Source organism: Cladophialophora psammophila (assembly GCF_000585535.1).
Source record: "Cladophialophora psammophila CBS 110553 chromosome Unknown aczJe-supercont1.2, whole genome shotgun sequence".
Classification (NCBI taxonomy): domain Eukaryota; kingdom Fungi; phylum Ascomycota; class Eurotiomycetes; order Chaetothyriales; family Herpotrichiellaceae; genus Cladophialophora; species Cladophialophora psammophila.
The window spans coordinates 1,805,666-1,830,199 of NW_006912923.1; the positions used below are offsets into that span (position 1 = coordinate 1,805,666).

The 24,534-nt window shown below is 51.5% G+C and overlaps 11 protein-coding genes across 11 annotated transcripts; 6 read left to right on the top strand and 5 right to left on the bottom strand.

The window, feature by feature from the left end:
- Positions 1 to 291: 291 nt before the first annotated feature.
- A1O5_01999 (PEK protein kinase) lies at positions 292 to 2,445 on the bottom strand (the record flags this gene model as incomplete). Its single annotated transcript, XM_007742615.1, has 1 exon — positions 292 to 2,445. The coding sequence occupies one exon, from the start codon at positions 2,443 to 2,445 to the stop codon at positions 292 to 294; it is 2,154 nt and encodes a 717-aa protein (XP_007740805.1).
- A 726-nt stretch (positions 2,446 to 3,171) lies between these two features.
- On the bottom strand, positions 3,172 to 4,722 carry A1O5_02000 (nonsense-mediated mRNA decay protein 3; the record flags this gene model as incomplete). The annotated part of the gene is made up of 1 exon (XM_007742616.1): positions 3,172 to 4,722. One exon carries the CDS (start codon positions 4,720 to 4,722, stop codon positions 3,172 to 3,174), a length of 1,551 nt encoding a protein of 516 aa, XP_007740806.1.
- Positions 4,723 to 5,303: 581 nt separating this feature from the next.
- Positions 5,304 to 6,749, top strand: A1O5_02001 (uncharacterized protein; the record flags this gene model as incomplete). Its single annotated transcript, XM_007742617.1, has 1 exon — positions 5,304 to 6,749. One exon carries the CDS (start codon positions 5,304 to 5,306, stop codon positions 6,747 to 6,749), a length of 1,446 nt encoding a protein of 481 aa, XP_007740807.1.
- A 329-nt stretch (positions 6,750 to 7,078) lies between these two features.
- A1O5_02002 (uncharacterized protein) lies at positions 7,079 to 8,110 on the top strand (the record flags this gene model as incomplete). The annotated part of the gene is made up of 1 exon (XM_007742618.1): positions 7,079 to 8,110. One exon carries the CDS (start codon positions 7,079 to 7,081, stop codon positions 8,108 to 8,110), a length of 1,032 nt encoding a protein of 343 aa, XP_007740808.1.
- Positions 8,111 to 8,206: 96 nt separating this feature from the next.
- Positions 8,207 to 10,030, bottom strand: A1O5_02003 (uncharacterized protein; the record flags this gene model as incomplete). The annotated part of the gene is made up of 1 exon (XM_007742619.1): positions 8,207 to 10,030. The coding sequence occupies one exon, from the start codon at positions 10,028 to 10,030 to the stop codon at positions 8,207 to 8,209; it is 1,824 nt and encodes a 607-aa protein (XP_007740809.1).
- A 969-nt stretch (positions 10,031 to 10,999) lies between these two features.
- A1O5_02004 (glycosyl hydrolase family 17) lies at positions 11,000 to 11,869 on the top strand (the record flags this gene model as incomplete). The annotated part of the gene is made up of 1 exon (XM_007742620.1): positions 11,000 to 11,869. One exon carries the CDS (start codon positions 11,000 to 11,002, stop codon positions 11,867 to 11,869), a length of 870 nt encoding a protein of 289 aa, XP_007740810.1.
- A 1,474-nt stretch (positions 11,870 to 13,343) lies between these two features.
- On the top strand, positions 13,344 to 13,916 carry A1O5_02005 (uncharacterized protein; the record flags this gene model as incomplete). The annotated part of the gene is made up of 1 exon (XM_007742621.1): positions 13,344 to 13,916. The coding sequence occupies one exon, from the start codon at positions 13,344 to 13,346 to the stop codon at positions 13,914 to 13,916; it is 573 nt and encodes a 190-aa protein (XP_007740811.1).
- Positions 13,917 to 15,020: 1,104 nt separating this feature from the next.
- Positions 15,021 to 15,872, bottom strand: A1O5_02006 (dephospho-CoA kinase; the record flags this gene model as incomplete). Its single annotated transcript, XM_007742622.1, has 1 exon — positions 15,021 to 15,872. The coding sequence occupies one exon, from the start codon at positions 15,870 to 15,872 to the stop codon at positions 15,021 to 15,023; it is 852 nt and encodes a 283-aa protein (XP_007740812.1).
- Positions 15,873 to 16,453: 581 nt separating this feature from the next.
- On the top strand, positions 16,454 to 17,935 carry A1O5_02007 (uncharacterized protein; the record flags this gene model as incomplete). Its single annotated transcript, XM_007742623.1, has 1 exon — positions 16,454 to 17,935. The coding sequence occupies one exon, from the start codon at positions 16,454 to 16,456 to the stop codon at positions 17,933 to 17,935; it is 1,482 nt and encodes a 493-aa protein (XP_007740813.1).
- A 1,000-nt stretch (positions 17,936 to 18,935) lies between these two features.
- A1O5_02008 (acyl-CoA dehydrogenase) lies at positions 18,936 to 20,286 on the bottom strand (the record flags this gene model as incomplete). Its single annotated transcript, XM_007742624.1, has 2 exons — positions 18,936 to 19,525; positions 19,578 to 20,286. The coding sequence occupies 2 exons, from the start codon at positions 20,284 to 20,286 to the stop codon at positions 18,936 to 18,938; spliced, it is 1,299 nt and encodes a 432-aa protein (XP_007740814.1).
- Positions 20,287 to 22,058: 1,772 nt separating this feature from the next.
- A1O5_02009 (uncharacterized protein) lies at positions 22,059 to 23,246 on the top strand (the record flags this gene model as incomplete). Its single annotated transcript, XM_007742625.1, has 2 exons — positions 22,059 to 22,243; positions 22,334 to 23,246. 2 exons carry the CDS (start codon positions 22,059 to 22,061, stop codon positions 23,244 to 23,246), a joined length of 1,098 nt encoding a protein of 365 aa, XP_007740815.1.
- Between the last annotated feature and the right edge of the window lie 1,288 nt (positions 23,247 to 24,534).

Here is a 24,534-nt window from a genome sequence, read left to right on the forward strand (position 1 = left end):
GTCCGTTTCTGGTCAATGAGCTCACGTGCTCATTGCCGTCTGTGGTTAACCAGCGAGCTACTGTAGTCCAGTTGCAACAATCATTGAAGATCCTCCACACCTCCACTTGCTGGTCTGCACTACTCGAAGGTAATGAAGCCTACCCACTCGCTAGGTCCCACGAGCATGTACGAGGTACCCGGTACTTCGTACTCGTAGGTAGGTAGCGAGGTAGGTTATCCCGTAAGTAAGGAGTATGGAGGAGCACAGATCTTGTCGTCAGGCACCGTCGCCGCTGCCAACATCGGTGTCTCATCTTAGGAGCAATTCTTCCGCCTGTCCATCTGCCTCTCCACCCGCCTCACTTAAACTGTGGACTTTTCTCATGTCGGCGCCGTCGATTCCACGAACGCCTCCGTTACTACCGTGATTGACCACCAAGGTCTTAGACCTGCTCAGTAACATGTCCAGTTCCTGCTTCACCCCCTCACATCCCCATCGGCGCCGCGGATCTCGTTCGAGCATTCCGGATATGCATTGAACCACACTCTGGCCTGTGCCGGGTTCATGTCCTTCACTGTCAATTTTCTCAGCCAGGCCAGTTGGCGTCCTGCCCTTCTGCAGGTCCCGCAGGACATGGATGCGCTCTGTGCTGGTCAGGCAGGGCCACAGTAATTCAACAAAAATGACACCAAGCGCAAACACGTCCACCTTCTCATCCACGTCTGGATTCGACTTTGCCCTGCCTTCTGAGTCAATCCACCGCGGAGGTCGATAGTATTCTGTGCCCACCCCTTTGCTGGTCTTGCCGCCGTTGTTGCTGGTCTCGACGTCACCCTCTCTAGCCAACTGCGCAACAAGTCCGAAATCGCCAATCCGTGGGTTAACGTAATATGCGCTAGGATTTGCGCAGCCGACGCAGGATCCAACCTCGTAATATCCGTCTGACACCAGCCCTACCATGGGAATGCTCAAGCTTGAGATGAAGATATTGGAAGGTTTGATGTCACGATGCACCAGTCCCTTCGCGTGAATGTACTGCAAACCACACAGGATACCCATGAGCAATCGTAAGGCTGGTACCAGGTGGAAACAGTGTCTGCGAACGGGGTTGCCGGGAGCACTTCTTGCATTGGCTGGTGCTGGTGCTAAATATTGTGCGAGTGTCATGGGATATACTGACATCTGCACGTGTAGCACATACACTGACTCATCCATGGCTGGATCTTTCGAAATGCTGGCCCTTGCGTTGCCATCTGTGAAGATTTCAGAAGCCCGTGCGGAGGATTGGTCGTTATCGGTCTCACTGGCGGATCGCGTAGGAGTGGCGGCGCTTTCCATATCCTGAACAGGAGTGTTCGGTCTACTGTCAAAGCCGAAGATGATACCATCGCCGCGATCTGACTCTGGCAATCTTGTTGGAGCATTTCGATTCGTTGGCTGGGGATGTCTTGGGCGGTCAGCAATGAGTTTCCTGCCTTGAACTGTGAGGGTTTGTTTTCCAGGCTGGTATACAGCATCAGATGCTCTCCTCGGCTCCTCTATCCAGGTCGCATGATAACGGACAATGTTGTTGTGCTCCAACTGCGCCAAAGCTTGTACTTCTCGCAATATGTTTTCCAGCTCTTTGTGTCCAGACTCTCGGTACCGCTGCGATAGCCGAGGGCTTAAAGGAATCTTCTTGACAGCGTATTCCTTCTTATCAAATAGGTTGTAAGCATGATATACTCTCCCAAATCCCCCTTTTCCGAGCAATCTCAGTTGCTGAAAGCTGGATTCGTAGTGACTGCGACGGGTCGAGGCCACAGATAACATCAAGTCCCGGTAAGGTGACAAAAGAGTCTGATCATGGAAAGAGAGACTTGTTACAGGCGATCCGAGCAAATTGGGTAAGAGACTCTGGGGCTGATTGTTGACGGTGTTCACCGCCGGCTGATGTTCAAGTAATGGAAGCTGATTCCGAGCTGGCCCGTGGAGAAGATCGTGGCTCTGTACGCCCCCGAGGGCAAGACTTTCGATGCCGGCGAGGTATGCCGCTCGTGTTTGCTGGTTGCCCCTGTCATTGCTGGCCGGGAGGATGCCAGTCAGAGATAATGATTGACTCAGTTGCTCGTAGAACTTTTCTGCCAGTGGCTGGACTTCCGCCGAGAGTCTGGTGAATCTGGATCCTGGCCTTGCATTGTTCATGATCTCGCATGCTCTGTTCCGGGCAAAGTCCTCCAGAAGAGCGCTGAGCAGGTTGGTCCGGTGCTGTTCGACATTTGAAAAAGAACTGGCCGGGGCATCCACCTCGTCTCCAAATGATACACTGCCATGGCTTGACAGTGATTCTGTGATAGATGTCGGGCCTTCCCCAACACTTTCGTGAACTTGTTGTGTAGAGTGCTCATCTTCCTCTGAGCTGTCATTTTCTGAGCTGGAGGAGGAGCTTCCATCGGAAGGGCGTCGAAAGAAAACGGAACTCATCTCTTCAATCACAGCAAGTCAACCTTACTCGCGGCAGCCCTCTAAAGACAATAACCATCGCACGAAGAGGAAGGAATGCGGAAGGAACGGACAACTTGACGGTCTTGGGTGGACAAGTCAACAGCTAGAGACGATGGCAGTTTTCTGGAGAGAATAAAGAAAACGACGTGTTTTGGATGTTCAGTCGTCTATACTCTATTGTTGACACGGCTACGTTGTGGCCCGTGACGCGATGCGAGGCATTGGACACCTTTTCGGTAGGTAGCCATTCATAGCTTGGCGAGGCGTGCCACACGATTCGATGCCGTTCTGCCTTGACTGAGAAGTCGAAGGGCGTGCGAACGTTGACAATGTGACAAGGTTCCAAGAGTCAACCGTGTTTCAGCCTTCAATTGAAATGGGCGAGAAACCTACACCGGCTTCAACCCGAAGGTAGGCGGTACGATGGGAGGATATATCAGGCTTGCAGGTCACCAGTTGGTAATTGACTCAGCAACTCTCCCGCTCCTTATTCCACGCGCACTAGCTCCCACTGTATGGATCACATGACGTCATATACAAGGTAGGAAGGTCTGGAAGAGAGACGAGGCTACACGAGGCTACACCAGGCTGCACGAGGCTGCATCAGGCAATTGACTTATTCAAGTGACTCGTCAAGCAGTTCGCCATCAAATGCCCTGTTGGCGCAGACCTTGGTATTGCATTCTCCCCGCTCGTATCCTCCGATCATACCTCGTCGTTTACATCGAGATCTTCAAAGTCATCCAGCAGTTCATCCATGTTTATCTGAGGCACTTCGTCATCGCTGCTCTCTCCAGTCACCATGCTCATCTCATCTGCATCCTTCTTTTTCTGATCCTTGCTCTTGTACAATGCTAGCGTTTGTCTGAGCTCGACGTCTTCCTCCACGTCTCGCAAGAACATTTCATAATCGGCATCCATCCTATCCTGGTCTGCTTTCTTTGGCAACAGTTCGCCCTCATCTTTAGCCATCCGCTTCAGTTTCCAGTTTCTGGACTTGGCCTTCTTCTTCCTGGCGTAGAATTTCCTGACTAACATCACGTCTGGGATGGTTGATGAATAATTGTTGCTCTGCTCCAAATCCTCGAACTGCGGGTTGTTGAAGTTTGTTCCTGTCAAGTGATAGCCAAGTACTGAGTCCCCAGCGTGCAACACGCCACCAAGATGTGTCCGGCAGTAGTAAGTCTTGTCATTGACTCCAAGGTCTGACGCTCGTGCTACGGTGGCCTCGGCTCCGAAGAACCGACCGTTTTGAGTGCCAAGGGGTTCGATGTCGAGCACCACAAACTCTACAAGTTCCTGCACATCTGCAAGACTTTTGAAAGGCGTTCGCCAGTACGTCGATGTGGGCATGTCCGTTGTCTGTAGCGTAGTAGGGTCTAGCAGATTGATTGACGTGCCTACTCTGTAGCAGAGGGTCAAGGGTGCGATGTTCCCGATGGATTTGGCCATCTTGATGGGCAAAGCGACTAGATCATCTTTGCAGATCGGCAATAGCTCACAAGAGAATGTGAATTTGTAGGACTTTGCGGATGTATGGATGTCCATGGAAATCAGTTCTTGGGACTTCTTTACTCTGACTGGTGCCACAGAGGTGAGGAAGTCGACAAATTTTTCGGCATGATTTCGTTGAGAAAAGTAGAAATCTAGCCCGTCCTTGACTTCTTTGATGTTTATCGTGTCTTTGTGCGCTTGATGTTTGAGGACCAGCTGCTCGAGATACAAGAAGGTTCGCTTATGAGGGACTTTCTGTCGAACTTGGACTGAGGCTCGCCATACATTTGGTGTGTATGACTTGGCGCATTCTGGACATTGTTGGAAGGCGACCACATACTCCACCTCGAAAGTTTGCTGCAGGATCGTTCCTTCGTACGCCTCTTGTTGAACGGTAATCTTGACCTTTATCCGCCGAGAATGGGGTTCCGTCCAGAGGAAATTGGCATCGATGATCCGAACTTTGTTGAGGCCTCGGAGTTTTCGTAGACATAACGCCAGCAGTTCTCTACTCTCTGGGGCTGCCGATACCCACTGTGAGGGTGGGCTTAGCCATCTTTCGCAATCTCTGCACGTGTGAAGCACGCCCTCCCGCTGGATTCCTTCTGATACATCGACAGTGAGTTTGATACAGTCATAACATAAAGCACCTGCGGAGGCGGTCCCATCGATGGGGGCGCCACAATTACAACAAAGAATTGTTGCTGCTTGTGGCTTGTTCACAGTAGGAAGAGCGACTGGCGCATCGAGGTCCATCGACATCGTGGAATTCTGTGACGTGAACCAGATACGATTTATGAAGGAGCACAGCCAGAATTACTTCACGAGGTAAAAGAATAAATAGTCAGGAGGCGAGAGAAGATGCGTCTGAGAAATGGAAGAGAAAAAGTGTCTCTATATTATTCAGAATTCGCCTCCCACTTGTTGGACCCCGGTCGGAGCCAAGAAACCTTTTTCATCGGACAGCCTCGCACGTGCTGCACGTGAATGTTTCGCTTTACCTTCTTTAATAGGTCAAGCAGTTCGCTGGCATGGAGCCAAAGCCTCGGGGCTGAAGCATGCGGACAAATTCCCGAGGTTCGTCCTCCGCAGCCCGTCATATTGAACGAATTCCCCCAGATCAACTTGCCCACCAGCATTCAATGTAATTTCCTGTCCTTTTTCTTCGACATGAAAGCCTGCTGCGCGAGATACGCGGCATCTCTTGTCGCGTTCGGTACTGTTGCTAGAACAGCCACTTTCGCTGCAAGGTCCAAAGCTCCCTTTTCTCCATTGGGACTGGGCCGTCGAACGGTAAGGTCTATTCTGTAGAGGGGGATCACTTTGAGCTCATATTCCTGCAGATGTCTTCTACAACCATCAGATACGGCGCCATGCCGAAAGAGCTCCCCACGGACGACCCTGACGATGTCCTGTTCAACTCCATGTACGGCGTGCGAACCATAGAACTGAATCGGCCTAAGAAGCTCAACTCACTCAATGGATCAATGGCAAGAAAAATCCTGCCTCGGCTTCGGGAGTGGGAAAAATCTCAAATGGCGAACGTCGTTCTAATCAGCGGCGCTGGCCCAAAAGCTTTCTGCGCGGGCGGTGACGTTGCTGAACTAGCGCTGCAGAATAAAGAAGGTCCAGAAGGCCAAAAGAAGTCCTCGGACTATTTTGCGCTCGAATACAAATTGGACCATCTGATTGCGACATACAGTAAACCATACATAGCAATCATGGATGGTATAACCATGGGAGGTGGCGTTGGTCTTTCAGTCCATGCACCTTTCCGGATTGCCACCGAAAAGACCGTCTTTGCTATGCCTGAGACGACCATTGGTTTCTTCCCTGATGTCGGTGGAAGTTTCTTTTTGCCTCGTTTGGATGGTGAGATTGGTACCTATCTATCGTTGACCTCCGAGCGACTCCATGGTGTGCAGGCTTTCTATGCTGGCATTGCCACACATTACATCGACAGCTCTGTGTTGGCACAAATGACAACCCGACTCTCTGAGCTTGTTTTCAAGGATTACGCAGATCTTAAGGAACGACTTGAGCTCATCGACTCCACGATCTCCGAGTTTTCGAGCAGTCTGCCCTCACCGGATTCGTACGACGCTGCCCAATATGGAAATCTCACCGGTGCACTGCGAGAAGCTGTCGATCGAGTCTTCAAGTACAACACGATAGAGGAGATATTGGGCGCTCTCCAGAAAGAAACTGGTTCAGCAGATGCGAAGATCGCCGAATGGGCGAAAGCAACTCAAAAGACTATCGCCATTCGATCTCCCACCAGTCTTCGGGTCACGCTACGTCAGCTAAGAGAAGGGAGGCACTGGAACATTTCTGAGACCTTCGTCAAAGAACACAAGATGGCCAGCAGATTCATGGCACACCCCGACTTTGTCGAGGGCGTAACTGCACGTCTGATCAACAAACCGCCCACGAAACCCGAGTGGAAACCTGCCAAGTTAGAGGACGTCTCGACAGCGGATGTGGATGAATTTTTCGTCATGCCTACTGAACAAGAGGCTCTGGAATTGGTGGAGCCTTACAAAGGAGCACTCGACCAGCATTACACAGACTATCCGCACGCCAAATTTGCGTTACCCCGAGAGGCAGATATCGAGGTTGTTGTCAAGGACGTGGGCAAGGAAGGCTCAAAGAGAGTGGTTGACGAGCTTTTGAGGCAGTGGAAGAACAAAGCTGGCGTGAGAGAGAAAGTCCAAGATGTAATTGCACGCAAGACTGTTTCCAGTGATGGCAAAGCCCTTCGCTGGAAAGGTGAAAGTCCCCGTTTATAGATGGACTACATTAGAGGGGCTGCTCTAGACAAATGTAGCATTAGGAGGGAAAAGCCCCGCATTTGCGTGCGAACAGCGATTCACAAACATACCTACAGCAGTGTTTTCGACGCAGCCTTGCTCAGCCTTACTTTTCCCACCAGGGTTTCTCCAACCAAAATTTTTCTCCACATTCACATTCACCACTGGCACCTCAACTGGTAGTTGGTGCACTCCTAGTCTTTTGTTGCGTATTTCAGAACAACATCTTTGCCCTCAAACGCAGCAAAACCTTCTGTAGCCCCCCTCCCTTCACCTACGGAGTTTAAAATTGTCGGAAGCTGACAACGATGGGTCCGGAGAGGAGGAATACCTACCTCGACGCAGGGTTTTTGGACGACTCCGACCAGGATGCCGGCTACGACTCTGAAGCTGCTGAAGTATCGAAAGCTGGCAGAGCAAGTAAGAGACGAAAGATCGAACGCGAAAGCAGCGATGAAGAAGAACATGGGCTCGATCTGAGGCACACCCGAGTCCCAAAGACCGCGAGCACACCGTCTGCGGCTCCGCTTTTAGGATCGGATGATCGCGAGCACGAGAATAGGAAGGACGACAAGAATAAAGAACACCTTGGGGATGTAGAGAGCGCAGAAGCAAACGTGGCGACGAGAGGCAAAGAGATTCAATCCGGATCCGTGACGAGCGGACATGCAGACCAGAAGAAAACCCAAAAGTCTAAACCGAAGGAAACGACCCCAGGTGTAATCTACCTCTCATCGCTCCCTCCCTACTTGAAACCCTCTGCGCTGCGCAACCTCCTAGAACAGCGGGGCTTCTCGCCCATCAAGCGGCTCTTCCTATCCCCCGCCTCGCGCCACGCACACAACTCGAAAAAGAACTCGCGCCAGCTCTACACGGAAGGCTGGATCGAGTTCTCGTCCAAGAAAGTCGCGCGAAGGTGCGCCGAGACGTTGAACGCCACCACCGTGGGCGGGAAGAAGGGCGGCTGGTATAGAGACGACGTGTGGAATATGAAGTACTTGAAAGGCATGAGGTGGGAGGAGTTGATGGCTGGGGTGAGGGAGGAGAAGCGAGAGGAAGAGGGCAGGAGGGACGAAGAGAGGAGGATCATCGCGAGGGAGACGAAACGCTTCATTGAGGGCGTGGAGACGGGGAGGAAGGTAGAGGGAATCAAGAGGAAGAAGGCTAGCAAAGAAGGAGGCGGCGAGGATCCGGAACATCGTGGTGGAGATGGGACTGGTCTGGATGTCAGGAGAACTTGGAGGCAGACTGAAGTCAAGGGCAAGAAGAAAGGACAGGACACTCCTGGGGACGAAAAGATAAGCGACGACGTGAAACAGGTGTTGAACAGGATTTTCTAATGCGTTGCCTTCGCGTCGAACCGACTATCGTCGCTTGAGGAACCAGCCTGGCAAATCTCTCTATTCATGGCAAAAACATTTCAAACGTGGATATTGTCATCGCTTCTTGGGCAATCGAAATGGATGCGCCTCCGTGTTCAAGACGAAGTCGTCGAGACTCACGACGTTGGGGTCTTCGAACAACAGCCAAAAGTACTTCAGCGTCTCAGCCGTCCAGAAGCTTTCCATCTTGTCCGTCTTGCGCGGATCGGACAGCGTCACGTCCTCAATGCAAGAATAGCCAAACTCGGTGCGCGTGTACTTGGTGATGGCCTCGAACATTTCCCACGCGCTTTCGCGCAAGGACTCGTCGCCCGTGACGCGATAGAGGACGAAGATCGACTCGACCGCCTCGGGGCGCAGTTCGTATGCACGGTTGGCGATGGCCGCGATGCCCTTGGGCAAGCGCAGCCGCTGGGACTTTTTGCGGAAGCGTTCGCCCTCAGGCAGCAGTTTGTCCTGGGGAGTTTCGTCATGGGAGTTGAGGAGGAGCATGTGCTTGTGCCAGGCTTTGTCGTCCCATTTACACTGACGGTCGTCAGCAGGGCACGAAATGAGGTGGAACATCTCCGGCATGATGGCTGTCGCGGTCTGCTTGTACGCCCAGATGCAGCCGTGAACCAATCTGTCGGCCGTCTCCAGATCTTCAGGAGAACTGAACAATTTCGCAGCCAAAGCGAACATGCCTCCAGCGAAGCAGGCGAGGTGTTGAGTCTGTGGGATGAGTTCGGTATGGCCGGGCCTGAAGGACTTTAAGGTACCTGCCATGAGAATGTCTTCGTTGGTTGGTGTCATGGGTTTGAAGAGGATGAACTTCTTCATTGGATCTTTGGCGATTTCAAAGAGCCTCTTGTACTGCTCGTTGGCTCCTCCGAGCAGCTGATATTCCTTAGGGAAATACTCGTAAACCGAGTCGGCTGACCCACCAATAGAAAAGGTCACGCCGTCCCCAAACCAGCATTCCCTCGCATTGACAATATGTGGGAAAAGGCCTGGTGCCCTTGTATAGTTCTGCTGGCTTCCGAGGCAGTCTGAGATGCGCTGCACCGCGTCGTAATACTTCGGGTCTCCGGTCAGCTGCGTGAGCCTGGTAAATTCAAGACTCAACGTCCCAAGCTCAGCGACGAGAGTATGGCCTGATGCACCCTCGACACCAATCTTTGACCACTTCGTAACTGGCATGTGGTTTGGCGTGTCGAATGCGCCGTACAGCATTTCACCAAGCTCTATAGCCTTGTCGAGCAATGTAGGATATTGACGATTGCTCACATCATACGCTCCGAGCAGACCTCCAAGATGACGGATTGTAGTCTCGAAGACATTGATTGGAAGTTGTGTGGCAGTGTTGAAATCGATGCCGGCCACCGCGTGAACGGCGGCCTCAAAGTCGTTCTTGAAGCCCATCAGCCAGAGTGTGTCCAAGGTATCCACCAGAGTCAAAGACCAGTCACCGAAAGTACTTCTATATCCGCCTGTCACAGGGGCCAGCTCGTCTTTCAGCCATGCCCTCTGTCGATAGCCCTTCCACGAGTGCATCATTGCCGCTTTGATAGCTTCAAGACGAGCCAGCCGAGACTCTCTGGCCGGTCCGCTCTCGGGCTTGAAGTCATACTGGATCCTGGGAAGATCTTGAATTGCTGTGGGGAGCGGAATAAAGCTGGCAATTTGATTGATGATATGGCCTTTCCCGGGCTTCGAAGGACGGTGACTGAGGCCTTCCTCCAACTCCTTCAACGGTTCTCCCTCGTCCTTGTGACCTAGTCCATACTCAGAAGAGGATCCATCACGAACCCATTCCGAGGACGAGCCGTAAAGATGCCAAATCAAGAAGAGCAGAATGCCTGCAGTGGCGACCACGAGCAGCGGCCTCTTTCTGCGCATCACCATCGCATACGCATGTCGACCGTAATACCGCGAATGTGTTTCAATATTTCAATTTGCCCACATGGTCAGGCTGACAGTTGATATTCCTGGTTCCTTGTGTGCTCTTGCCTCGTTCGGGACACGGGCGAACAGAAAGCGCTCGTCATACAAGTCCAGCCTTGTCATCAACTCTCTGCTCTTGCTCTTCCAGTACGCGGCATGGTGGATTGGCATCAAAAAGGACTTGGAGCAAGGCGTCTTGTGCCGAAAACGCCACGTCAGGGTTAGGCCGATTCCAGTTAAGACCTACCGGAGGCGAAAATACCCTTGGCTTGACGGGGATGATAGCCCGGTCAGCCGGTTTTGGTGGATCTACAGTACGCAGCAAATGGTACCTACCAAGTACAGTTCTTTCTCGCTTCGAATCAAAACAACAACGCGGCTTTGAGTCTTCTCTTGGGGAATCTCTGGTCAAGTTGAAATCGATGTCTCTGAATTCTTGGTCCACCTGTCGTCCAGACGCACCCCAATCTGCGAACCATTCGTCGAAGAGCAGGCCCATTCAATCTCGCAAGCAGCGCTAACGCAGGTACAGCCACAAACCAGCGGGCGCTGATCCTGCCACCAAAGAATGGGTCAGTGGCCGTCGGATGGCGGTGGTGGCGCCCCTTTTTCACGCTTTCAAGGCTTGATTCTCCACCATGGCAGGTCACTGTCTCGTTTGTTGCAAGGTCCAACCTTGAATGTTCTGGATCTTCGTTCTTTTTTGAGAGGGCACATATTTTCTCGTTGCTCTGCTCATCCTCATCTTCTTCTTCGTCTTCTTCGTCTTCTTCCTCGTCGTCCAAGTCACTCGCTTGAGTATATTGAAGTCCTTCATTTGGTTTCTTCTTATTGTCACAGTCGTTCGTTTGCTCTCCTTCCCCCATATATTTACTCGACCGCTCCTATATAAAATAAGGTCTCTTCCAAGGTCTCGAAATCAGCATGAAGACCAGTCAACTATTTACTCTTGCTACTGCCGCTATTTCCGGCGCTGAGGCATACTACAAAGGATTCAATATCGGGGCTAACCTGGCCAACGGAGCATGTCGAAGCGAGTCAGACTGGGAATTCGTCTTCAACAAGGTCGCCAGCTTTCCAGGAAACTTCAAGAGCGCCAGGCTGTACGCCTCGAGCGACTGCAATACCCTGGCAAACGCAGTGCCTGCCGCCATCAAGACTGGGACCGCACTCCTTGTCGGCGTCTGGACCGAGGATAACAATCATTATGAGGCAGAAAAGCAAGCATTATTGGAAGCCATTCAACAATACGGGCATGATTGGATATTGGCTGTTTCTGTTGGTTCTGAAGATCTGTATCGGGGCGACACCGACGCAAATACATTGGCATCGCAGATCAATGATGTCCGTGGTATGCTTTGGGGCCTTGGAGCAAGCAGCAAGTCTGTTGGGCACGTCGATACCTGGACCGCTTGGGTGGACCCTGCCAATACAGCCGTGATTGAGGCTGTTGACTGGCTTGGTAATGATGCATATCCCTACTGGCAGGGCGTTCAAATCGACAATGGCGCCGCAAACGACGCGTATTGGGCTGCAGTCAATCAAGTTAGAGCCGTCGCGGGCGGTCGTGACGTGTGGACAACTGAGACCGGCTGGCCTATTTCTGGCGACGCTGTGGGCAACTCTGTCCCCTCGGTCGAAAATCTGCAAACCTACTGGTGGCAGGTCTCGTGTGCAAGCTTCGACAGTCTGAACTACTTCTTCTACGATGTTGACGACTTCGCGGCCTCACCGAGCTTCGCTGTAGTCGACTCCAACTACGACCCTCTCATCGACATGACCTGCGGTTCGTGAGCAGGCGAACCGGATGCTGAATGAAACACATCAATATCATTGGCTCGCAATGAGTCGTCCAATCCTTTACATATTTGCATAGCGCGGTTAGCAGAGGAACTATCGAGAACCTCAGGAGGGAAATAGACTCAAATTCTTGTATATCCAAATACATATCCAATGTAGTGGCACATGTCGACTGCCATAAAGCATATATTAATTTCCACAACAGCCCCATTCGTGCCGCAAATCCTCGACACACCCTCTTTTTCTAACCTTGCCCCTGGCCGCAAGGGACGACGGCCGTGAAGCAACAACCAGAGCTCAGATCGGCAAAACTTGTGATTTTCACGAGGGTTGTCAAACGATGTCGGCTGGACAATCGAGATAATGTTCGTCATCACTGCTGCTGGATTGTTCACGCAGAGCTCTCCAGCAGTAGGATGGCGAATTGGTTCTTTTAAAGACACGCTTTGCGTTGAGGCATGGAGCGTCGGTTTGTTCGATATCTTCAACGTTGTTGATATTGCACTGTTTCAGGTAAGTGGTAAGAAAGAGACACGACCGAGAGCAACAGCTGCATCCTGTGTATTAGGACATTTGTGGTAGGTGGAAATGTCTGGCAATTTGATACTGTGGAGCGCGAGACACAGTGGCACGGACAATCCGTTGATGTCTCCAGCTGCAAATGTGTCGGGCAACGATTGGAAAAAGGGGAAAAGCCCCAGAAAGGTTCTAGAATCGGTATCTCGTCGTCCGTCTTCTTCGATCCAAGCAGGTTACATCATTCATTCGGTCGGACGATGGGACGCTGCAACACAAGCAGCGAACAGGTGAGTCATTGCCGCTGACCAAGGAACACTTCCTCATCTGACGAAGGCCTTAAACGGGCTGTCGAGCGGCCGGAATGGACGAAATTGCCGTCACATTTTGGGGTGGTCTTGGTGGTCTTGGGTGGTGCATCGACTCGATCCGGTCAGACAGAGACGCCCGTCCCAGTTACCGTGTTTGGTATAGATTCATCCGGCTCGGACGACGCGAGGCTCAATAATGCTCCCATCCCACTTCCCGCTTTCTTCTCTTCTCTTTCCTTTCCACATCCCCCTCATCCGCCTTGCAACCAGGCAAGCAAGCAAGGCGTCTAGCACTTTTCCACCTGTCCTGATCGAAGGTCACTTTGGACGGTTGTTCATCATGGCTGCCACCATTACTGCCCAGCCTACCCGTCTCTGCACCTCCCTCTTCCCGCCATAAGAGCAATCAATGGCCCGAGTGGGAGTCTCCGGTTTCACGCAATTTATATCTACGGTCCCATCCTCTGGCTGTCAATCATGGCCAGCGAACTGTTCAATCACAATACTACGACTGTCTCATCGGCGATGATGATAGCTCTTCAGCGCTCGGCTGGGACAATGTCGATGTCTCCGGTGACTGTATCGGCGACGCCTGCCGCGATCAAGATACATATCGGATTCTGGAGGAGGCCACGCACCGAATGGGCGACGGTTCTTCTCAAACGGGAGATGCGGCCTCGCCCCGGGAGGATCCAGTCGAGGTGTTGGGCAACGTGACTCTGAGTTTTCCCGAGAGTTTCTTTGCCAATCCCTTTGCCGTTTCCTTCCCGGGAGACATCCCATGCCCTGGAGCACCCACGATCCAATTCATCCCAGAATGCACCTCAGTGCCCGCTGCGAACTCGGGCCATTCTGGCGCCGAGGCATCTCCAATCACGCCGGATACCGGTCTCGGTGGGATATCGGACTTCAGCAACTCCATCAAATCTCCAAAGTCGACTCTCTGCACTCCATTGAGCTCAAGTGAAAATACCCGTCCTGCGCTCAAACGCCCGCCGGGTCCCAAGACGAAATACGGACCACAAATCCATTTCGTCGATATGGCCGACAAGAAGGGTGCTCAACGGATCCGTAACACGATGAACTCTCGAAAGCATCGTCAGAACAAACTTGACAAGATAAGAGAGCTGGAGAAGAAGTTGGCGACAATCGAAGCAGAGAGGGAGAGATGGCAGGGGCGAGCGACGGAGATGGGGTGGAAACCATCTCAGTAGGAGTCTTGAGTGTCTATTTTTCGTGATATGTGAGCCTAGTATAGTCGAATAACATTGCTTGCATGTAAATCTCCAGCTTCCAAACGAAAATAATGTCAGAAGAGTTCCGATTTTTGGCTATCGCCCGCATCCACAAGGGCATTTTCCGATTTCCACGCAACAGTCGAGTGAAGTTACAACCGTCTCGAGGGCTGTAAGTGGATATTTGAAGAGGGGAGAATAGCGTGCATGTGCTTGAGTCTATAGACATCTTGGGAATCTATGCAAGCGACGTAGCTTTTATTTAAACAAACCTATACCGAGCTCGCCAACCTACAGCCTCGTGCAGCCTCGTGCAGTCTCGTGGTCAACAATTCACTACCCAGCACTTCTTCCTGCCTCACCACTCTCGCCAAGCTTCAAAGGAAAACAGTAGAGACCGGCAGCAAGCTCCGATGCACTATATCAATTTATGTCGCCCAAATCCTGTCAACATATTTGAAAGAATTTGGGGGTAACGCACTGCGAATAAATCGAGACCTTCGCAAGCTACACTTCGAGTGGCCGGATATACGGACACGAAAAAAAGTTCAAAGTTCTCCATACATCGGGTTTGGTGGGCGGGGCCTTCCTCCCCCTGTGTTTGAAAAATAAAAGGAGGGAATTACTTCATGTGTGGTTTTCGCTGTGTGCCCTAAAGGTAGCGCAGAAGGTCTCGGCCCATATGTATGTCTCTCCTTCTGTTCAAACGTTTCATTTCACATCAGCACGATATGAATCGGTCATATCGTGGTCTTGGTGAGAAGTCAACCGGGTCTCTCTGTTGGCTGCTGTAAGTTTGCTCGAGAACGCTCCTCACCGGGGGGAGGCCAGGAGCCGCAGCACCCAAGTGGGAGATCCGGTTGTTAAGGGGGGAAAAGGTAAGATCAGATCCGGTGGGGCTTTTGGACTTTTTTTTTACATCTTGTAGTTCAGAGAGGAGAGGAGAGATAGATTATGGTAGAAGAGAAGTAAAGATATAAAACTATAATAAGAATCGTTATACGTATTAGCAGCATTCTAAACTTATTATTATAGGGAGAGAGAGAGAGAGAGAGAGAACTACTCACTATACAACCTCTCTCTCTATTTCGGTTTCGCCATTTCTTCGCCTCTCGCCTTAATAGTCTTCCGCCGTACATACCAGTTCCAGAATACTTCCCAGGACGCGACCGTAGCCATAAGAGGCGGGCAAACAAGAAGCAGCAGACTCCACCACCGCGGACTTTTAGATCTGATCTTCCCCATGACGTCCGCAATCTGAATCTTAAGATCGTCTTTACTTCCGTCATTGTAGAGGACATAACCTTTTCCCGCATCCTTCTTGCCGTTGTTTCGACGTTCACATCGCACAGCCTTTTCTCGCACATCGACCTGGCTCTTGACTCTGTTCTCTGCATCTTCAAACGATAGATGCGGATCTCGGTCTTGGAGACGTTGCATCTGGATCAGTGGATCGGAGACAGCGACGACAATGACCGTGCTGCAGAAGATGTCGAGACCAGACTCGAACAACAAGGGAACGTCAACAAGCACAGCCCAATGTCCTCGGAGATAGTAATACAGCATCGCGCGTGCCATGAGGAGCCGCACGGCTGGATGTACGATGGCGTTCAGCTTCTTCCTGTCGTGTATCCTCTCTTCTGTATTGCCAAACACTCTTCTCCCCAACATGGGTCTGTTCAACGGTCTCCCTTTGCCGTTCGGCCCATTTTCCTTGCCGCCGCACTGGGGATCTGAGGCCGGAAGGAGGAGTTCTGGTGTCGTGGGACCAAAGGTTGCGACTATGCGGCGGTATCCCCATGTGCCTGGTTCCACTGCTTTTCGTGCTAGCAAGTCGGCATCGACCAATGGCAAAGAGTACGGGGGAGAGGACAGTATCTGAGAGCAGGTGGATTTGCCCGTTGCGATCGAGCCTGTAAGCCCGATTACAAGCATCTTGCGGTCTTTGCAAGGCGAGTGTTGGCCGAGAATAGGACACTCTTGGAGACAGTATTGCAGAGCTTAGATCAAGCGGTACGGCCAGTGCAGTTTGGATCTCAACCACAGAACTGTTTCTACTGCGAAAGCCGACACCGGCCGAGGTCAACTTCGGGTTCCGGAGTAATGATATTCCGGACACAAGACGACGCTAATGGCCTGGCGAGGCTGATGCTTAGCCTAATGAAAACAAATCGTGGAACGTTAATGTGAAAACAGCAACAAAGACTCAAACGTATATCCTGATACTGCATCCGAGAAGCAAATAACCAGCAAATCTGTCAGTTTGCATTCGTCTAGCTTCTTCGTGCTACCTTTACTTGCCGTGACTGATCCTGGAGATGAAAGTCATCCCTCTTTCTTCATAGCGCCATGCCAGCAATTCAAATACCACCAAGAGAAATGGGACACGGCCACTCGGACTGAGATTCGTGTCATCCTGATTGTGGGTGCATATTATGCCCTTTCGGGCCGTTAAAGGCATCAAAAAATTTCCAAACCCATTCCGCAATATTGCCCAGTCTCGTCCCTCATCAAAAATGACTACAGTACAACTCCCACTGACACCAGCGGAGAAGCTGTTCCGGGAGTGCCTGCTGGACTGCCGAACGCAGATGGAGTCCGTCCCTGGGATGAAGGATCTCGTGCTTCGGTGGACAGGGGGCTGGGTCCGGGATAAGCTGCTCGGTGTGCAAAGCCATGACATCGACGTGGCACTGAGCACGATGACCGGATGGGAGTTTGGTCAGGCGCTGCAGACTTTCATCAAGGAGCACGGCGCAAAATATGAGGAGCAAGCCAGGAAACAAGGATTCAACTCACAGTTGAAGGATATTCACAAGATCGAGGCGAATCCGGACAAGTCGAAGCACCTAGAAACCATCACTACCAGAATGTTCGGTATCGATGTCGACTTTGTCAATCTCAGAAAAGAGGTTTACAATCGTCAAAACCGCCATCCACAGGTTGAATTTGGCACTGCGGAAGAAGATGCGCTCCGTCGAGATGCCACCGTCAACGCCCTCTTTTACAACCTGGACACGCAAGAGGTCGAGGACTTTACGCATCGCGGGCTCGAGGATATGAAGGACAAGATCATCCGGACGCCCCTTGCGCCGTATCAGACATTCAAGGACGATCCACTACGGGTTCTGCGCCTCATCCGGTTTGCCTGCCGACTGCAGTACGAGATCGAGCCGAGTGCGAAAGAGGCGATGAAAGACACAACCATCCACGAGGCCCTCCGCTTGAAGATCAGTAGAGAGCGCGTGGGGGTGGAAATCGGCAAGATCATGGCCGGACCTGATCCCTACACCGGATTGAAGTACGTCAACGAGTTTGATCTCTACTTCACTGTGTTCGCCGACCCGGCAACACCGCCGATCGACGACTCGGTTGACGCCGGTCATGCAATCATCGCCTACGACGGCCTCCAAAGGATCCTGGACGAGAAATCCTCGATCTGCCTAAGCCTGAGACCCAGGGAGGACCAAACCCTGAGCTGGTTCCTCGCGGCGTACACGCCCTGGTGTAAGTCGTCTGCAAACGCATACCAGGCGTCCAGGGAAGGCATCAAGGCCACAAACAGCATGAGCAAGGTCCTGAGAGATGCGATCGACATGCGGCCCGCCATCCTCGACGGAGTGCAATCCGCCAACGACGAGAAAGCCATCCGAGGAGACGTGGGTATGACACTGAGACGGTGTAAAGAGGCGTGGAGATCGCATGTGCTTTTCTCACTGCTCTGCGACCTCGTGGAGCAAGATTTCGCGACCGTGACTGACCGGTATCAGAACTTCCTTGCTTACATTCACTATCAGAAGCTGGAAGACGCGTATGCTGTAACTCCAATTCTGAAGGGCAACGAGATCAGAGAAGCATTGGGAAATCCAAAGGTCGGTCCCTGGCTCGGGAAAGCGGTCGATGAACTTGCACGCTGGCAGTTCGACCATCCTCAGGGGGCGAAAGAGGAAGCAATTGACATGATGATGGGCAAAAGATCGGAACTAGGTCTCAGTTGAAGATTGTGGCTTTAGGAAAAGTCACTGCGCGTGGATCATGGCTGTAAAATGGAAACGGACGACAGATCAAAAAGGCGCGGGTGAGCTGGGGAAGGAGCTCTGGTGTGCTTCGGCATTCTCATATAGAACAACCATCCCCATCCTCTTCTTCACTCTCCTCTCACCTCTCCCTCGGACACAACCAAAAATTGGTAAGTACTCTCTCTTTTCCTCGATCCGCGTTCTCTCTGTGGTGTGTTAAACTTGCTACCGGGTGAATCGACCTGCACAACGAGCCGACGTTTGAACTTACAACCCCGCTGCCCACGGCTGTTGTACCGCCCTCTGCGACGCTGCCGCCGACACCCCTAACTCATTGTATATTCTTACGTGACTATGATCAAGATGGCTATACTAATAATGTCGTTTGATCTAGACAAGGCACCCACCAGCACCAGCACCAGCAATGCTTATCAAGAAGCGCTACGGCGGCAGCTTCAGCAACAGCTGAGCACCAAAGCAGCTAAGGAGAAGCATCCCCGCCTATGAGGGTCTAACTCAACAGCAAGTATCAGGATTGCAGCAGGCGGCGCTCGGGGTATGTATTTTCAATATTCGTACACGGTTAATGGAAGCTAACTCGATCTTTCAGGAAGTTCAGGAGCTCCAGCAGCATTATTGATCGTAATAGTATGTGGTAGCATGAATTGAAGATGAAATCCAATGTACAGAAGAAATAAATTCTATTTCCAGGAAGATTGTCCGTTCAGCCGATTAAAAATATGCGACACAGTCCGACGCAAGATACACGCTGTATCTAATGTGGCCAAAGAGAGCTCAATATCGGACGAAGTGGTTGCCATATCGAACACAGCTAATGGCGTACATAAAAGGGCAGAGTACCTCTATTTCCAAAGGCAAACGCAGTGCTGATTTATCAATGCAGGGCCAAGGCTATCTCCGTCGGAACAGCGAAGACTTGGAGCGTGCCAGTTAAATACTTTTCGATTCGGCTTGCCGTTTACAACTTCGAGCTTGCTGCAAGCCTAGCAGCCCTCAATTCGACATCCCTTGCCTCTTGACGAACAGCCAGGTCCATCATGATCTCTTCACTGCCACCACCAACAACATGGACACGCACATCTCGGCTGATCTGCTCGATGCGAGCACCTCGTCCAGTCTTGGCATAACCAGCTCCGCCCATGATCTGTTGGGCCTCCCGGCAGACTTTTTCCAGACACCTCGTGCTCATTACCTTCAGCAAGGCGGTCATACCTCCCACATTCACCTCCCTACCCGTAACACGTCCGGTCTCGATTATATAACAGAGCTGTTCTAGGAAGGCATGGGCGGGCTCGATCAGGAGCCCGAACGTAGCAATCTTTGACTTAATGGGGGCATGTTCGATGAGTTTTTTGCCAAATGTTTCGCGATCGCAGGCATAGGTATATGCATCTTGAGCGCAAACTCGGGCAAGACGCAGTGCCGCGGTGGCGAGAGACAAGCGTTCTGGATTGAAGTTTGACATGATGAGTTGGAATCCGTGATTTTCTCGCCCGATGAGATTCTCCACTGGAACTTCGACGTCCTCGAAAGTGATAAATGTTGATCCTGAGATTGTTAGAAGGGCAAGGATAGTAAAGCACGGGGGGCAACGACGTACCGCTTGCATGGACTCCTTGATTCTCCAGCCTTCGTGTTGTGACACCCTTCGCCTTCAACGGCACAACCAATAGGCTGATGCCCCCACGGCCAGGTCCACCCGTTCTCACGGCAGCCGTACAATAGTCGCACCAGATTCCGTTGGTGATCCATTTCTTGCTACCGTTCACGATATAATTTGCACCTCTCCTCTCCGCAGTTGTCCGTATATTAGCCACGTCACTTCCTCCGTCCGGCTCGGTGATACCAAGACAAAACCTGATCTCCCCTGTAGCAACTTTCGGTAGCCATCTTTGTCTTTGTTGTTTTGTTCCGTACCGTGCAATAGGAGGGCAGCCAATGCCGTTACCGCCTCCTAGACCCCATATTGGACCGCACCAGCCCAATCGAGCGAACTCATCGCCAACGATAACACTGCACCAGGTGTCCCATTCGTCACAGGGGATTCCCGCAGGCTGCTGAATACCACCCGCATCAGCTGGATCAACGACAGGGTGCGTAATCGCAAATCCTAGCTGGCAGTGCCGTAGACGGACGTGCTCAGGCACTTGGCCAGCTATTTCCCACTCTTGCGCATAGGGTGCGAGTTCTGTGTCGACGTAGTTGCGGACAAATGCACGGAGACGGTGATGCTTCTCGGTGTAGTACGGGTTCGTGGGGAGGTCGAGCTGAGGGAGAAGAGGTTCGGAGAAGGGTGCTGGAGGAGCCATTTTGGTATGACTTCAGCTGTAGAGTCAGTGGTGAGGAAGCAAGCAAGCTTCCAAAAGTACCTGCGGACTACATGTTGTAGAAACAAGCTGGAGTCAGCAGCGACCTTGGGTAGGATGCGCGGGGAGCGCGAAACACAAGGACGCGGCCGAGTTGAGCCTCGGTCTCAAATGCTTGGCCGGACTAAACCTAAAATGGAAACCATCGTGCTTAACCAACGACAGCCTCGATGGCAAGGCTGAGTAGTAATAACAGTTGCTCAGCTGCATATCTCCTAAGGAAATTACTGGACAATCATGAAAAGATGTTTGCTGGGTACATTAACGGTGCCAAATTCGGACAAAACCGACGGTACCGGTACAAGTCACTAGCTGGTCTTGCACAGTCAGAAGGTCGCATCGAATACCTTGCGGAAGTGCTAAATCTCGACGAGCTAGACGAAGCTCGGGTTTCGCAGCTATGGCCCCATTGCGACTCTAGTTTTGTTCCTGGAACCGATCCCATTTACATTTCATAAAGGTAGATGGTCCCCCTGTTGCTAACCAATGTTTTGCAGAATACTAAGCAGAATTAAGGGTCGAGCACGGCGAGCTACAAAGTCAAGGGACCAACCCCTGAGGCTTGCTAGCGCAAAGGTGATAAGAACGAAGAACGGAATTGGTCATTTGCGAGGCGACTTTGATAGAAACTGCAAAGAGCTAAGAGGAGACTTCAAGATTGAGTTCCGGACCACTGAAGGTAGGTACATAAGCACATGGCACAACCTCAACACGCTCGAGGACGTTATTTAACGGTTTATATAGAAGCGTGCAAGGTGTATAACCTTCCTCGAGGTCGTCGCCTTTGGCGTCAGATAGGCTCAACTTGGCCATTGGAGAATCCTGTGAATTGGCTAGATGCTCGAGCCTGTTTCCGACTGTCCCTGTGTAGTTCACTACTTCCTCCTCCTTCTTTCTCATTGCCTGTAGGGCTATGTGCGCTGTACTTCGCCAGGCTATCTCGATTTCAGCTAGGCCGCAGTGTAAGGAAGAGTAGGCGGAATTAAGTAGGGCTACTGCTACTCTACAGCTAGAAAAGCGAGAAAGATTAGCTCTTGAGAAGTGGAAGGCAACTACGAAAGCCACAGCACTTGGATAATTATTAATTGTAGCTAGAAAGCTTTGCATTGATTCCAGGTCTCTGAAACACCAGGTTTCTTCTAATTTGGCCTACTATTGGCTGTGATATTAATCCATGGGGTCGATGGGTTGTGCGTGCTTACTGGCGTGGCGTTCAGTTCGGGTGGGACCTCCTTGGACCTCCTAAGCGGAAAACTAGTTGTGCTTCCTTACTTAACCATCATACGGCAAAGGTCAGAGCAATGTGTAAGTGGGCAGAGCGTAAAAAAGAAAACCAGAGTGACTCTGCTCTGGCTCCGCTCTGATATCCACCTACCTCGTGAACGGGAATTAGTAGAATTGAAACGTTGTTCCTCCTCTCCAGATATAGATTTCTAATCGTTCTCTCAAAATGTCGAGTTGCAAAGAACAGTTGGGTTCAAAAGATATCGGTGAACGGGTCCCAAAAGGCCGGCGTATACTGATCGAAGAGGGGAGAGCGCGCGTATAGTCTCTTTTGCCATCGCGGCAGCTTTATCTCTATGCACGCAACGAGCTTTTAAAATGCTGTTGTTGTTGTTGAGCCCTCTCTGCTATCAAAGTTTGAGATCTGCACGCAACTCGACTCACAAGTCTGCAACCAAAAGAGAACCAGGTACCCCTGATATTCCAGTACCATGGTCCCAACCCTTGTCGACCGGGTCTTATTGGCGCCATTGTTGGCCTTTGTCTTTGTCAGAACCTTGCTGGCGCTACTCAACAGCCCGTTTCGTGGAGTCAATGGTGCGCCTACTGCGGGAGATCATATCGTCACCAGCGCCTTTCGGGCTTTGTTCAAGGCAGCTACCATAGGCCAGTTGCAGTAAGTACTCTCCCTTCGCACTCGCCAGCCAGGACAGATCAGTGTGCAACAACCCTGCTTGGAAAGGTGACAAAAACTGACACAAGGCAGACTCCTTATGCCGCCGTTCGCATCCAACTATGAAAGATGGTGCAAACAGCGAAAACTTCAACCCGATATCGTCGACATCCCTAACATCAACATCAGGGGATTCTGGATTGGAAACCAACAGTCGGCAAAATATGCCATGGTATACTTCCACGGCGGAGCATTCGTGATGCCTGGCTTTGTCGGACACCTGAACATGCTTTTTCGCTTCGTGCAATGGTCGGACGGTGAGCTGGCCATCTTCTGTCCGAGCTATACCCTGGCCCCTGACGGTCTGTACCCTCTTCAGATCAGAGAGTGTGTTGAAGCAGTTCGTTACGTCCTCTCATTGCCAGGTCGGACAGTTCAGACGACTCTTCTCGGCGGAGACTCGTGTGGAGGGAATTTGGTGCTTGCTGTCGTGAGCCACGTCTCCGGTCACCCGCATCCGCGATCTGAAGTGGTCAAACCGCTCTACCTCTCGGGGAACTTTTACGGAGTGCTGGCCATAGGTCCTTGGGTGTCTTCTGACGAGGCGAGATTCCAATCGATGACTGAATTCGCCAATCGAGATACAGTCCTGACATCTTGCTCGCACTACTGGATCGAAGAGTACAAGGGCCAAGGCAAAGGGAGCAGCGACGATGAATACATCACTCCTGAAGTAGCACCGGCGAGTTGGTGGTCGGGTGCAAAGGTGTCTTCGTGTCTGGTCACTGTAGGAGAACATGAAACTTTGCGTGATTCAATACTCAGCTGGGCCGACAAGTTTGTAAAAGGGGTTGGCCGTGATGTGACCAGGCTGGTGGTGGGGAAGAAGGAGATACATATTACTCCTGTTACAAGACCGAAGCGAGCAGAAGAACTGGAGGGACTTGGCCGTGAGTGTCAGGAGGCCGCTGTGAGAGAATGGATCAGGGAGAAGATTGCAAAATAGTTGTCGATGGATTGAAATGTGTCAGAGACTTAGGGTCGTCGGATCGTCGATACAAGGGATAAAAGGGGAACCTATATATATATACAGCAAGTTTAGAAGTCTGGGAATGTATCCTCTTAAACATGGGCACACACCTTTGGCTTTTGATAAAATGCTGGGAGGACTGAGCTGCTTGAGGCCAAACGTAGACTTACATGAATAGTCTGAAGAGAGCCCTCAACTCGAACAACCATTGCAAACAGGTCAACAACGTTCCGTAGCTAGTTCACTCAGTTCCTCGCTGGGCAAGCCAAGCCCTTGGGAACCGCTGTATATCATTTAGCATTAAACAAGGCAGCGGTTAAGAAGCCAATTGCAATATACTGACGTGTCCCTGTCGCCAGATGGGCAAGTCTTTCCCCCGGAACCACTGAGGGCTGAAATAGGAGACTTAAACCTCTGAGCGTTGCATTTTTGAGGCGGAGCGTAGGCAGCTATGCACCTATACACTGCCGATCACCTTGTGCGGTATTTTTGTGATCGGACGCGCCCCGTGTGTATATAATCCTAGCCCCGATGATACAGTATAGAGAGTTAAGCGTCTATCACGGCGCCCCGAACATGTTCGATTTTGCTATTATCGATGATAATCTCGTAGGGTCTTTATAGGTCTGTGACAGAGGCTAGAGAGAGCCCATTACTCGGATTCACCTTCGTAAGTGGGCACAAGGAGACTTGCCGAGACCGAAACCCATATTCTTAGGACCCTGGTCGAGGTATTGATGACAGGCGGGGTTAGCTGAGCCTAGACAATGTGCGGCCAGCGAAGTCAAATGCGTCATGAAGGGATCAGGCGTATAATGGGGCCGAAACGAGTCCTTTTCGAAAGTGTAAAAGGGGCGAAGATCGAGAGATAAAAGGCTAATCGGGGCGCACTTAAAGAGACGAGGTAGATTTTAAAGAAGCCGGAAAGAAAAGTCGAAGGAAGCCTAATGCGGCAGGGAGGAATTGAGGTAACGAGGCTAATTTTGAGAGAGCCAGTGAGAGAAATCGACGATAGAGAACCTGATGCGGCAAGGAGGAGAATTCAGGCGGTGTCGAAGTGAAGCACGATAGGGTGCGTCAGGACGAACGGCGATGAGAGAAGGGAAAAACGAGGTTGAAAGAGACGGAGAGAGGAATGGGGATAAGAGGCGAGGTCCTTATAGCCGTTAAAAGCGGCGGCGCGTCCAGTCCGCGACCATGCCTGAAACGGCAGAACCGCCTAAACCGAAGGCGGATTTCCCGGCGACAACTTAAACATTGCAAA